The 14,146-nt window shown below is 56.9% G+C and overlaps 1 protein-coding gene across 1 annotated transcript in view; it reads left to right on the top strand.

Annotated features, from left to right (window-relative positions):
* Window positions 1–4,666: 4,666 nt before the first annotated feature.
* The window catches only part of LOC129149256 (protein sidekick-1-like), a 54,681-nt gene continuing 45,201 nt past the window's right edge, over window positions 4,667–14,146 (top strand). The window contains exons 1-2 of the mRNA XM_054716759.1: window positions 4,667–4,682; window positions 5,262–5,421. Coding sequence (XP_054572734.1) covers window positions 4,667–4,682; window positions 5,262–5,421 — 176 coding nt within the window. The remainder of the gene's footprint in view (window positions 4,683–5,261; window positions 5,422–14,146) is intronic.

Raw genomic sequence — 14,146 nt, 5'->3', positions numbered from 1 at the left:
GTGGGCGCACTAGTCCCCTGCCAGCAGCTGGTGTGAGTGCCGAGTTTACCGGAAAGGGACCCGCTCCCCGCGCTTTTCAGGAGAGCCGCTCACAATGATACCTCACGCCCGAGCTCTCGTTTCTCCCTGGCTTTGAGGAAGGCGGCCTTCCTTTAGGGTAAGCTCAGGAGCTGGGGCATGGCACTGTTTGAATCTGGTGTAAGAGACGTGTTGAAAGGAGGATTAGTGGTTTAAACCAAAAGGTGAGTCGCCCGGGAAGTTCAGCTGCCGAAGAGCAGACTTGGGCACAGGCGGTCCCCCCGGGCTGAGGCCGCCCTCCTGCTGCTGCTCTTGGGTTGCAGCCGGCCGCCTGCGGGCCGCCCGGGAACGTCACCCCTCCAGACAGCGGGGTTCCTCCGCTCTCACCTCTCGGCTGTGGTCTGGGGGCGCCCTCTGCTACGCAGATGCGGGTCAGTCTTTCTTTAGTCACCGTTGCTTTAAGATGGAGGCGGGGAGCCAGTGCCCTGCTGCTGGTGGCCCGGCCGCAGGCCTCTAGCTGCAGCCACAGAACAGGCGGGTCTGACGCTCCCGCCTCTCTGTGCTCCGGTCTGTCCTGCCAGGAGCGGGTTTCTGGTGGTGGGGTCTCCAGTTTCCATGGTGAGCCAGGTAGTTATCCCACCGCGGCCCACCCTGCAGGGGACAGGAAGCCACACGCCTCCCAGCCTCCTGCCCCGCACCAGCCGGTCGTGGCTCCTTCCTAGATGAGCGCAGGCAATCGCGCTGGACAGGAAAGTTCAATGTATTCACGTTACCAGCGAGAAACCCTGGGAGTCCATTTAGGAAAGTGACTTCTGCATCATAAAATTATAATGTTGTCTGGAGAGAACATTAAGTCCATCCCTCTCCTCTGGATGGACCTTAAATCTGTGTTAGCCAGACAGACGAGCCTCTCTCTTTCATAAATGATTTATGTTCTATTTAAAAGATTGTGAAAATGGAAATGTCACCGTTTTCCTTAGTAATTCATTCCAGGGTCTTATAATGATCATCGTAAGAATACAGAAGCAGAGTTCATCTCTGCTTATTTCTCCCAAGGAAGGAGATCTTTTCATTATTATTGGGGAAGACAAGTGTGCGCACACACACACTCACACACACACACACACACACTCACACTCTGCCTCACAGGGCAGCAGGGGGACCCCACTGGCCTTTTCCCAGGTCAGGGTCTGATGACCTTATCTCAGAAAGAACTCAATCATTTCCGTCTTTATGGGCCTTTCCAGACTTTTCTGAGCCACTTTCGGCGCATAAAGACCACATGCTCTCACAGGGCCGGGGCCGACGGACACTAATCCTCTGTCTCCTCCTCTCGCCTGAGCTTTGCGTGTTGCTACCGTGATGCCTCGTTTAACTGCAGGATCCGCTGTCTGCTTCCGTGGTAAACAGTGCTGGGCTCGGGGAGAGAACTTACTCGGCACGTGGGCTAATCTCCGTGGAGATGCCGGTGGTCATAATTTCAACGTAGACTCGTAGATGCCACCCTTCCCCTCATGTAAGTGTCAGCGTCTGCGCCACCAAAAGGCTGCAGTGGCCGGCATCACGAGAGAGCTCGCCGGCCGGCTCTGTGCCGCTGCCCTCTGTGCGGAGTTCTCCCCGGTCAGGGCCCGGCGCCCCGCGCCGTGTCCGCACGGCAGAGGCCTGCTTAGCAAGCCGCGTGTTCTGTGGCAGCGTGGGCCACGGTGTCGCTCACGTTCAAACCACCGCGTCATCCATTTCATTGACGATGCCCTGTCAATTGTAAAACCAAGTCCAAGTTCATGCGTGTCTACCTCGAAGCAAGCTTCTTTCAAAAAGACGTATTTCCTCGGACTTACTCTTGTAGGACACTGCAGCCACAGGAAGTGACATTTCTCGTTCTGTCGTCAAGCAGAGTGCAGATGGCGGGCCATTCATCAAGCCCGTTGCGCCGTCGGCCTCAAGGCATCGAAGCTACAGCCGTTGCAGTTCCGCTTTATTACGCGCTCGGGTCACGCGAGTGGGTGGCTCCGCTGAAGTACAGAGCAAACAGCGAAACTGGACATAGGGTGGTGAATCCCAACCTAGAAACACACGTGAGGGCTCGGAACACGTGACGTGCCGCTGAAGCAGGGGGCCCCTGGACCGGGCCGAGTTATACTTATCAGCAGCAACACCTCACGCCCCACGCCCCACGCCCCACGCCCCACGCCTCACGCCTCACGCCTCACGCCTCACGCCGCAGACCCAGACTGTGATCTCTGAGGGGCAGTGCCTGTCTGACTCGCGTCCACGTCCAGGGCTGGCTGCAGAATCAGTGTTTATCGAACAGAAAGTTGGGCGGGTCAGAGATCTCGATCCCTCCTTACCCCCCTTCTCCCTCACCCCGTCTCCCTCACCCCTTCTCCCTCACCCCCACCGTCAGGCCATCACTGCCTTTTCTTGCCCCCAAACAGTGTTTGAAAGCAGCCGTTTCTCTCCACCACCACAGCCTCTATGATTTCTTCGCCCAGATCCACATCACCCTCCAGAGCGTTCCCTGGGCCCCTGGCCTGGCCTCCCGCCGGGTCTGCTCGCACCTCTGGGTCCCTCCTGATCCCTCCTTGGTGCGGCCAGAATGAGCTTTAGGGACGGCTCTGTCCAGGCTTCCTTCTGTCCCTCTAGAGTGGGGGTGGGGACCTTTTATCTGCCGAAGACCATTGTGCATTGATGACATCGTTCGAGGACCATAAAGTTATCAACGTGAAAATTAGCCTGCTGCTATATTTGATCAAACATTTAATAACTCACCCCTAATGACCCGGGCAGGGCCAGACCCAATGATTTCTCGGGCCTTAGGCAGCGGCCGTTCCCCACCCCTGTTCTAGAGTAATAGCGAATCACCATCTGTATATATAAAAGGCTAAGTGACCGTCCGACTGGCCGGTATATATGACGCGCACTGACCACTAGGGGGCAGACACCAATGCAGGAGCTGCCAAGCTGCGGTGACTTGGCAGCGGCGGTTCTTGGGTGACGCACCCTGGAACCAGAGAGGAGGGAGTGCGGCCCCACTTCCTTTCAATGTGCACGAATCCGTGCACCGGGCCACTAGTTATAATAACATTGACAGTGCTGTTCACGAAGGCCTGTGACTAGGCGATCATGTAACTTATTATTCACACGAGACCATGTGGAGTGTGAAGTGAGCACCACTAAAACTCACCGGGGATGGCGTGGAGACCGGCTGCGGCTGGGCCCGGCTTACCTGCGCCCATCCCCACCGCCACCTGCCGGGCTTCTAGCCTTTGTACCTCCCAAGGCCTCGGCGCTTGGTGGGATCTGAGGGTCTGACTGGACTGAGCGCTTGGCTCTTGGCCGCTGCATGTGCTCAGTGACCGGGTTACATCTTCTTATTTGGGGCGGGGGGTGTCCCGGTGGGAAAGGGCAGAGGGAAGGCCCCAGGTGTGACAGGCTTTCCTGGCTTCAGAGGTAAAAAGCCGAGCGGCGGAGTGACCGTGTGAGGGGAGGGGAGGAGGCCTGGGAAGTGGACAGGGCGCAGGTGACACAGGTGTGCGCTGGGATTCCATTAGGAAAGTGAGCAGGCGTCTAATTCCCTGTGTTTTACCGATGAATAAACAGAATCCCACGCGTCCGGTCAGCGTCATGCAGGGAATTAGAGATGGCAGGAACTAGAAGCTGAGTGTCCTGTGGTCATATGTTTTTTAAAAATTATTGAAGCAGCTCTAACCGGTTTGGCTCAGTGAATGGAGCGTCGGCCTGTGGACTAAAGGGTCCCGGGTTCGATTCCAGTCAAGGGCATTGTACCTTAGTTGTGGGCACATCCCCAGTGGCGGGGGTGCAGGAGGCAGCTGATCGATGTTTCTCTCTCATCGATGTTTCTAGCTCTCTATCCCTCTCCCTTCCTCTCTGTGGAAAAGTCAATAAAATGTGTTTAAAAATTATTGAAGCATCTATACAAAAGTTGCACAAGTCATATATATGCCTTTTCACTAAATAAGTACCCCCATGCAACCACACAGAGTAGGTCTGGCCTGTCTCCATCCGCAGCCCCCTTACGCCCCGCCCCATCCCCCAAGGTCACGCCCACCCTGACCTCTGACACCACAGACAGTGCTGCCTGGTCTTAACTTCCCGGAACCCTGGGATGGAAGCTGTGCGGGAACTCCTTCCTGCCCGGCATCTTTCACCCCGTGTGTCTGTGGGGCTCGCCGGCTCCGGGTCGTGTGTGGCTGTAGGTGGTCCACTCCCTCTGCCGTGTGGTATCCCTTCGTGTGGAACACACAGGTTCCCGGGGTGTCACCGTGGCCTGTGTGTGAGCTGAGCTGGGTGACGCATGGCGTCCTGCATGCATTAGGTTTGCTAGTTACTTTGCAAAGCAAGGGAAGGTGACGTGAGGGCGTGGCCTCCTCAGCCCAGGTGCAGCCCCGCTGTCACGTGGAGGCCCGTGTGCCTCGTTGCCCCTGTTGTCACGTGGGGCAGAGGGCCCGCCTGCCCCGTGGGGAAGTAGGATGGAGCCCACGTGGACTAGCCGGGCGGCTCCGTCGGTGAGCGTGCAGCCACGGACCTGTCCTCACGGAGCTCCCAGGGGCTCAGATGGCCACCATTGCTACTTTTAAAACAAGGCCCGTTTATTTTAGTTCGTTTTATTGGGGTGACGTTGGTCCACATGAACATACGGTTCGGTGCGGGTTTCTAAGGTGCAGCATCTGTTATCGCACCATGGGCCCCCCCCAGTCAGATCTCCCGTCGCCTCCTGTGGGACCCCTTCTCCCCACCCCTCCCTCCGGCGGCCACCACTCCCGTGTGTGTTCGCGAGTGTCAGTTTGATGTCCCACATCTGAGTGACATCACGTGGTCCTTCGCTTTTCCGTCTGAGTTCTGTCACCCCGCACAACATTCTCCAGGCCCATCCGCGCTGCTGCACATGCGCTGCTCCTCCTTATGGCTGAGCGGCCGCCCGCTGTGTGTGCGGGCCACGCCTTCGCCATCCAGTCCTCTCCCGCGGCTCTTTGGTGGTTTCCATATCTTGGCCGCCGTGTATATGCCGCCGTGTATAATGCCACTGTGTATATGCTGCCGTGTCATGTGTAATGCCGCCGTGTATATGCCGCCGTGTATATGCCGCCGTGACCATAGGGGTGCATGTCTCTGCAAATAACTGAGTCGATTTAAACAAGTGATTCATTCACTGATGAACGCCATTTTCACAGTCACTTCATTCAGTTATTTTTTTCTCTCTCTTCTTCTCTAAAACGCTTCAGAGGACGTTGTGCCGTATTTTAAGACGGAGCCGGGGCTGCCGCAGACTCACCTGGAGGGGAACCGCCTGGTCCTCACCTGCCTGGCCGAGGGGAGCTGGCCCCTGGAGTTCAAGTGGCTGCGCAATGACAGCGAGATCGCCGCCTACAGCAGCGAGTACAGGTACCGGGTCGCCTCACGCTAGGCCTCCTGCACGCGGTGTGTTTCGAGCATTTGCCTTGTCGGCCGCGGCAGCACAGGGGTTGGCTGCAGTGGAGCGGGTTCTCACACACCTGGGACGAAGGGGCTGGATCTGAAGCTGCACGTAGACGGGGTTCACTCTGCTGGTGCAGGCGGTATTGCTCACACGTAGGAAGTCGTTCATTCTGTTTGTAAAACAGCCTGGAGTGGAGTGGCCAGACCCGAGAGAGGAACGCAGACCGCAGCCTTAGCTTAGACCTGCGTCTCCGGGCAGCAGCCCGGCTGGCAGTGCCCTGTCCGAGGAGCACACGCGTGTGAACAAGTCTCAGACCAGAGCACGTGCCGCTCTGAGGTCGGGAAACCTCCTTGGGAGCTCGCGGAGCTGGGACAGGAGAGACGGAGCCACGGGGGGGTGGGCCTGCGGAGGGCGCCTGCACCCCAGCACGTTCCCCTGTGGGTGCTGGCCCGGGCCCCGGCCTGAGAATGACGCTGGGGACTGCGTACAGGCCGGAGGCGGGGAGCAGAGGCGGGGAGCAGAGGTGGGGAGCAGAGGCGGGAGCAGAGGACAGGTCACGCCTGAGCTGGGGCCTCACCGGGACGGGACGGGGCAGCCGCAGCGCCCGCCTGTGGCCCAGCGGGTCTCCAGGTCGATGCCTGTTCAGCCTGCATTTCTGTGTGAGGAGGGTCACGCTAGATGCTGCCCTTCTGGGGAGGACGGGCAGGTAGTTCCGGCCAAAATGTCTAAGAGGCCCCGGGCAGCGCCAGCAGCAATTCCACGCTCTCCTTCCCATGAGGCTGGAAAGAGAAGGGGCTTTCCTGGGTTACATTAAGTAGAGGGAGGAGCTTCCCGAGGAGGCGTGGCCACCACTCTGTCCTCAGAGCTCCAGTAAGGCCAGCCAGGAACCACACCCTGCCTGCCCACCCCCCATCCACACCCTGCCTGCCCCCACAGCCCCTCCTCTCTGGGATCCACACTCTGCCTGCCCCCCCATCCACACCCTGCCTGCCCCTCCTCCCCCCCACCCCCCCCGCATCCACACCCTGCCTGCCCCACCCCCATCCACACTCTGCCTGCCCCCCCACCCCCCCATTCACACCCTGCCTACCCCCAAAGCCCCCCCTCCCTGGGATCCACACTCTGCCTGCCCCCCCATCCACACCCTGCTTGCCCCTCCTCCCCCCGCATCCACATGCTGCCTGCCCCCGCCCCCCTTCCCCGGGATCCATACCCTGTCTGCCCCACCCCCATCCACACTCTGCCTGCCCCCCCCTCCCCAGGATCCACACTCTGCCCGCCCCCCGGGATCCACACCCTGCCTGCCACAGTGGGGTGTGTATTTAAAAAGTCAGTTTGAAGTCTACATGGCTACACACAGAGTAGAGTTCTTACTTGACGGCAGCATGGACGAAGGTAAGATATTACATAGAAGTGGGCTCTCGGGCCCCCCTTGACCAGTCGGCAGGCCCCACGGAGGAGCAGGCGCTGGGCAGAGCTGCCTTCGGGAAAGGCACGGCCACTGGGTCCCGGGCACGCCCTGCCCCACCCCAGCAGGCCGCACGTGCTGGTCAGTCCAGTGTGGGCCCGGCCCGCGCAGGCCTGAGCTGAGGCCGCCTGTCACCAGCGGGCCTGTCCTGTCGGTGTCTGCTCTTGGGAGCGCTTTATCCTCATGGTCAAGCTGGTTGACCCTGAGCAGACCTGGGTGAGTCCCGGCCCCCACAGTTGGCATGACGGGTGACCTCGGGCAGGCGCCCGCGAGCCCCTCGTTCAGGGTCCGCAGAGGGACGGTCACACCTCACTCGGCACTGTGAGCCGGAAACGTGCTAATATGTGTCCATGGCCTGTTCCTGGCCCACGGCCACCTGTTAACAAAGCCTCGGCCACACTGTGTGTGATTGGCCACACTGTGTGTTATTGGCCACACTGTGTGTTATTGGCCACACTGTGTGTTACTGTGCCGGGGCTTTCTGGGCTGGCGTTGTCGGGAGCACAGGAAAGACAACAGTGGCCTCAGAAACGGAACCCCGATGAGTCCCGGGCGTTCCCGCAGATGAGGAGGGTGCAGGCACTTCTGTTCAGCCGACTGCCTGCTGACTTAGGACAAGCTATCTAACCCGTGACCTCACTTCTCTCATCTCTAAAATGGGTATCACAAAGCCCCCCTCAGAGGGTCTCCTAAAATTCAAATGGCAATGCTTTGGCGCCGCAGGCAGACAGGAGTGACGATTTAAAAGAATCCCGAGGGTTCGTCCTAATAAAAAGAAGTCGTCAGTGGACGGCCTGTCCTGGTGTCTTCACCCGAGGTCATGGCCAAGGACAGTGGCAGACAGACTGTGTTCTGGGCCCTCGTCTCCTCTGGCTGGCGCTCTGAACCCGAGCCGCTGAGAACACGCCCGTGTGTCCTCCTGTCCGGCTCCTGCCTTCTTTCTCTCGTTTCACAACCGAGAGCCACCCGCCCCGTCCGAGTCTCCCCGCTCAAAGCCATCCCAGGGCGCCAGCCACACACACTTCAAACCTGTGGCTTAACCCACAGCAGAGCTTCTTGCCTTTCCTGCTGCACATACTTCTCATGACTGCCAACCTGACCCTGGAAACGGGGTGCCCTGGCCAAGCCGGAGCCCCCTCGGTTCCGCCGTGCGGGTGGGCAGCCGGCGCAGCCGGGCTTGGCTCCCCCTCGCCGGCTCTGCTCCCCAACAGTCCTCAGCCAGGCTGGCGTGCCTCAAGGAGTGTTGGGCGAGCGCCCAGCGAGGAGGGCACCTGCGAGAAGTGCTGCAGGTGAGGGCGCGCCGCTTCAGCAGGCGGAGCTCTTAGTCCTGCTTGGAGGCCCCGCATTTACATACATTGGCACGGCCTAGCCCGCATTTACATACATTAGCACGGCCTAGCCCGCATTTACACACATTAGCACGGCCTAGCCCGCATTTACACACATTAGCACGGCCTAGCCCGCATTTACATACATTAGCACGGCCTAGCCGAGGTTTGTTGGAAATTTGAAACAAGCTGAGGAAGTCTCCCAGGAGCACACTGTACCTGGTTTCAGGGGCGCAGTTACGGATTGCCGGGAGGAGGGGCAAAAGCTCCCTCTGCCCCCAGGCCCTTGTTCTGTGTTGATACAGAAGGAGCGCCCCCTACAGGAAGCCTGAGCTCATGTTTCCCCGAACATTTCTGCAGGAGACACGTCCCTTAGCTCCCCCCAAAAAGAGCACTGGCTGTGAGGTCCCGCCCCTTGTGTTACATCAGCCCTTCCCGAGGCAGCCACGGCCCCTGCTCTGTGCTTGCTCCTTCCTCCCGCACACTCGCTCCCAGCACACGAGCTGCACCGGCCTGGTCAGGACCTCCTCTCCTTCTTCTTCTTTAAATTCCGTCTGATCCTGTTCATTCTGGTAGCAACTAACCTGCCATTCAACGAAATGCGAAGTAATTGAAAACAGTCACTTCCATCTCACCAAGAAACACGTTTCCTTTCTACGTTTTTAATGTTTAATCATTTTTTGTCGAAGTATGTCATGCATTTATTGTGTTTTGATTAACAGTGAACATGGAACCCAGAAAACAATTTTTTAAAAAGCACTTCCAATCTTTGGGACAAAGGGAATGCTCTTTAAATCGCTACTTCTGTGCACATTTTTATTTCCGAGAAGTAGGGTGGGCGATCGGTGTGCATCCTTCGTGCATGAATCTCTGTTACATGAGGATGTTTCTGTGGGGTAAGTAGGGGTAATGTGCACCTTCAGAGAGAAAAGAGGAACCGGGTGGAAGTTGAATTGGTTAGAGTTGGTTTTGAAAAATGGATAATGTGGCTATCAAAACCACTCCACTATTTAGAGTCCACTGGAGACATTTTAAAACAGCGGTGGAACATTCTTACTCCAAAGCGCCCAGCGCTGCACGGGGCCATCGTTTTATCTGTGCAGCCATCTGAACGCGGGGAGCAGTTTTGGCGTGAACTTGGAGGTGCTGGAGGAGGGAACTCTGCCCTGGCGGCTGCGCCTGCTAATCGAGGCTCTGGGGAGTCCATGGGACACCCGCATTCTGCGTGGAGCCAGGCCGAGGGGACGCACTGGGGAGTCCACGGGAGACCCGCATTCTGTTCCACGTGGAGCCAGGCCGAGGGGACGCACTGGGGAGTCCACGGGAGACCGCGTTCTGTTCCACGTGGAGCCAGGCCGAGGGGACGCACAGACCGCGCCGCCTCCCTGGGAGCCCGCTGCCAGAGACGGGTTTCTGAAGCGATGATTTGGGCCGACGTGATGAATTGCACTCTATTCATGAGGGCTCCAGGACTGAGATGGGTTATCAAGGATCCATCGTGTTTTGTCATCATTTTTTTCAAGACATAAAACCTGTCTGAAAACCTCAGGCTGGTTTTTCAAATTACTCCTTCATCGCCTTACCCCGCTCAGCACCGTCAGCGGCCAGGCGCCCACCTCCGCGGCGGCTCTGCGGCCCGAATTGAAAACACACACACACACGGCGCCTTCCGAAAACGGTGGCTGTTCCTGCCTGACATGGATGCCGACCCCACCCCCACACTCGGTGTCAGCGATGAAAATGCTAACCCTGTAAAAGAGAAAATAATGTAAATCCGCCTGTGCAGCTTTGACAAAAGATAGCATTTTCCTGGCTGTTTGCATTACGGTTAAGCTGCACGGTGAGTTCTGGCGAGTTCCAGCCGCTGAATCATTCCTGGGCCTGCTCATTTCCACATGTAAGCACAGGTGACTACACTGCAAAGCGATAGCCGTTTAATGAGAAGACAGTTTTCTACCGCCCTCCACCACCTCCGTCCTCCCCCAAAAAACATTTATTCTAAATTATTTTCTATTTTGGGCTAAAACATTATTTTGCAATTGTATTCAAAGTATATATCTCCAAGCCAAGACTTTCCTGGTGCTGGGCACAGTGCTCACTGTTAGAGGGGGGTGATCGGATGCTCTGAACTGCTGAAGGCTCTCCCCGCTTCCTCCTGGGCCTGTCTCTGTGCTCAGCCTCCAGGACAGTCTAACGATAGAAATTTTATGGATGTTCACTCCATTTTTTTCATTCCAGTAAAATAATAGGAATTGTTAAGGGGAAAGATACTTTTTCTTAAGTCTTATCCAAAGATAAAAAATTTCATAAATCAATAAAAATCATTCAATGCCTGGAAATCACCTTTATAAGAAACGAGGGGCCCAGTGCACGAATTTGTGCACCTTGAAAGGAACTACGGGCCACGAGGCTGCGGTAGGCACAGGGGCGGATCTCGGCCCATCCTCCACACCCCCGCCCCGCCCCTCCTGCCACAGCCCCCGGTCCCCTGTCTGCTGGCAGCCCCACTCCTGCCGCTGCCGCTGCTCCCACGCACTGACCCGCTGACGGCGCAGAGCTATTGGGGCTGGCGCCTGCAGTGGGTGTGAACAGGGCCGGCGCCGTCAGCAGGTGCAAGCAGGACCATGGTGCACAGAAGCAAAGAATTTTCAGTAACCACCAGAGGCTCGCCCCGATGACAGTGACCGGCGCCCCGCCTTGGTCTGGTACCCCCGCTCACCTGCTCCACCATCCCGCTGCGGCCGATGCCCGCCATGTTCCGTGCTCTGCCACCTGCTGCTGACGCCTGCCTTGTTCTGTGCGCGCCCCATGGTGGTCAGCACACATCATAGCAACTGGTCGTTCGGTTGTTCCGCCATTCGGCCTATTTGCATATTGGGGTTTTATATACAAAGATGAGTAGAACCTACATGAAGAAAAGTAGTGAACGTCACCCTCGTTGGGAAATTAAACCTTGTAGAAATTTAAATTCCTTTGATTGTTGTCGAAGTTTAGCCTAATTTCAAGAAAAGTCCCAACGGGGTTTCCTGAGGGTACCGTGATTCCTGAGCGGATCCAGAGCGCATGTAGAAATATAAACAGAAAAAAAGCCCAACGAATCTTCAAAACACCAGGTGAATACAGGGAGGGGTGTTCCCTCCGAGGAGCCACCGTAAGTAAATGACATATTAATGGCACAGAAATATTCCAGAAGGGAGTTTGAACTAGACCACTGTGTCCATAAAAACCCACACCCTCACAGGAGCATTGGGACCAGTGGCAAAGACGTCAGTTATCGGGAAACAATATTGAACATGGGTCCTCTTTTTATACCAGACACCAAGGCCATTTCAGATTCATTTAAGAGTTAAATTTAAAAATTAAACTATAAGAAAACAAAGGCGAAATGATCTCTAAATATACCAACGTATATAAAAGGCACTAGAAAAATCACCAAGACCAGATCACAGCCATCTCCACTTTTCCAACGTAGCCTCCAGGGACCACTAGTAACAGGCAGACGCTGAACTAGAACAGTTTGCTGCACGTCGGACAGTTCGCTCCCTGGGAACAGTGCGAGGCGGGCTGGCGGGACGTGTCTGGGACGCTCAGGCAGCGAGAGCTGGGCCGAGCGTGCGCCGGGAGGAGGGAGACCCAGTGCAGCCCAGCCAGAGCCAAGGCACGCTCAGTGTCAAGGTCCTTACAGGGGCTCCCCGGGTGCCCTTGGGACTGAGGGAGCCGCAGGAGTGCCTCTCGGAGCCTCCCAGCCTGAGCGGGAGAACACAGTCACCTCCCACGGCCCCAGCCTCACTCCCGGCCCTCAGGCCTGAGTGCCCACATGGACATCCCGGTGCAGAGAACCCCGGGCAGGCAGCACGCGGCACGAGGCCTGGTGCATGCAGGGTGCTGCCAGCGCACCTGCACGCAGGCCGTCCCGGCTGCGGGGAGCTGGTGGCCAAGCCGTGGCTCAAATGAAAGGCGGAGCCAAACGGGCTTTTGGAATGGAGACAGGAGGGTCCCAGGGAGTCTGCTCTTTGAGCCCCATTGCCCCTTGCACCTGCTGCTGAGCGCCGGCCACAGGGTCCCCCCAGCATCGCCTGCGCTTCCACAAGGAGTTCCTGCAGCAGGTGGAGGGGCAGCTACCTGTGTTCTTTGAGCAAGGGCCCTGCTGCTGGTGACACGGGCCGGATGCCGCTGCTGGGGACGGTGCCCCGATGGGCATGGGACACGCGCACCGCTCTCCTGGCCCGGGTCTCAGAGCCCACAGTGCCAGCGGCCGGCGCTGGGCCGGCCTCCCCCAAGCCTCAGAGCGGAGCATTCTCCAAATGCGGGAGAGTGGGCAGATGCTCGGAGACCAGCAGTGCCTGCTGCCCTCCAGGAGGGCTGCTCGGAGCACTGACCTGGGCTGCAGTGTGCCTGCCGCGTCCCCGAGCCACGGGCTGTGCTGTGGCCCGTTCGGAGCGGCAGGTCAGGACTGTGTTCTACTTAGCGGCAGTGAGCCCTCAACCCTTGGTTTTGTTGTGATTTTGTTGGATTTTCTTTAATTTACTCTTCCTGATGATGAACTGGCCTGGACACTGTTCTGTTAGCCTAGTAGGATTTAAATATATATCCTACCTAATAATAGACAAATATACAAATTGACTGTACCTTCGCTATGCCCGCGATTGGCCAGGAGGCGCGGGGGGGGCGGGACTCGGGGTGGCCGATTGGGCCGGCGGGACACTGAGCTCGCGTCGCCAGTGGCAGCTCGAGCTCAGCGTCTGCGCCATGGCTGTGCTACAGCACAGAAGGGGCCTCTGGGGCAGCGAGCTCATGTCCCACCGCGGACCATCAAAAGCGGGGGAGCTGGGTGCCTGTCCGCTCAGGCACCAGGCCTTTCAGAAGCCTCCGGCGGGATGGAGGCTTCTGAAAGGCCTGGTGCACCAGCGGACAGGCACCCAGCTCCCCCGCGATTGAAAGCGAAAGCGTGTAGGGGACCCTACACGTGCATGATTCAATCATGCACTGGATTTCAGAGAGGAAGGGAAAGGGAGAGAGAGATAGAAACATCAGTGAAGAGAGAAAATCATTGATTGGCTGCCTCCTGCACACCCCCTACTGGGGATTGAGACCGCACCCCGGGCATGTGCCCTGACCGGGAATTGAACCGCGACTTCCTGGTTCATAGGTCGAGGCTCAACCACTGAACCACACCGGCTGGGCAGCCCAGTAGAATTTCGCTGTGATGAGTGAACACAGACATTCCCTGCTGAGTTTACTTGAAACCGGAGCAACATTTTCTGTGTTTTAGTGGCATCTGGTGCTCAGATTTCATCGTAGTTGCTTGTAAAGAGCAAGGAAACTTTTCTCTGCTTAAAAATGTGTGCTTATAAACAACGGCTTGCACTGAGTATTCCCATCTGTTGGGCGAACATAATTTGTGTGGGAAATTCCTGTAACGGGTGGGAGTACTTTGCAACTTGTTTGTATATGTTTTCCCCAAGTGAGGCGCTCAACTAAAGATCTGGTACAGAACAGCATGTCTGACACTCAGTGTTGTCTGTGTCTCTCCATTGTTGGAAAGCAGAGCTGAGTTTGTGCCCTGGTACGTAGGCGCGCGACAGAAATCCACCAGAATGTAACAGCTAGTTAAGATTCCTCCAAAAGGGAAACCAGCATGAGAACCGATGTTATAAATACGGTTATGCTGCAGTGATGACACTGTTCTTACAGTTTTCAAATACCTGCTCTAATGACTGTGTTGTTTCCTTTCCAGAAACTTCCGTTGACTTTGTTTTAATGCAATGTCAAAACTCCTCCTCCTTAGAGTCACAGTACATAATAAAAACCCCTCATCCTTCTCGTTTTATTTGTAATTTAAATAATGGCACCGACTCCTTGTGTTCTGTTCAGGATTATTCTGATTTATATGCA

This window comes from Eptesicus fuscus, chromosome 6, assembly GCF_027574615.1.
Source record: "Eptesicus fuscus isolate TK198812 chromosome 6, DD_ASM_mEF_20220401, whole genome shotgun sequence".
NCBI lineage: Eukaryota > Metazoa > Chordata > Mammalia > Chiroptera > Vespertilionidae > Eptesicus > Eptesicus fuscus.
The sequence above is the reverse complement of the archived record's forward strand: the minus strand, read 5'-3'. Positions and strand labels throughout refer to the sequence as shown.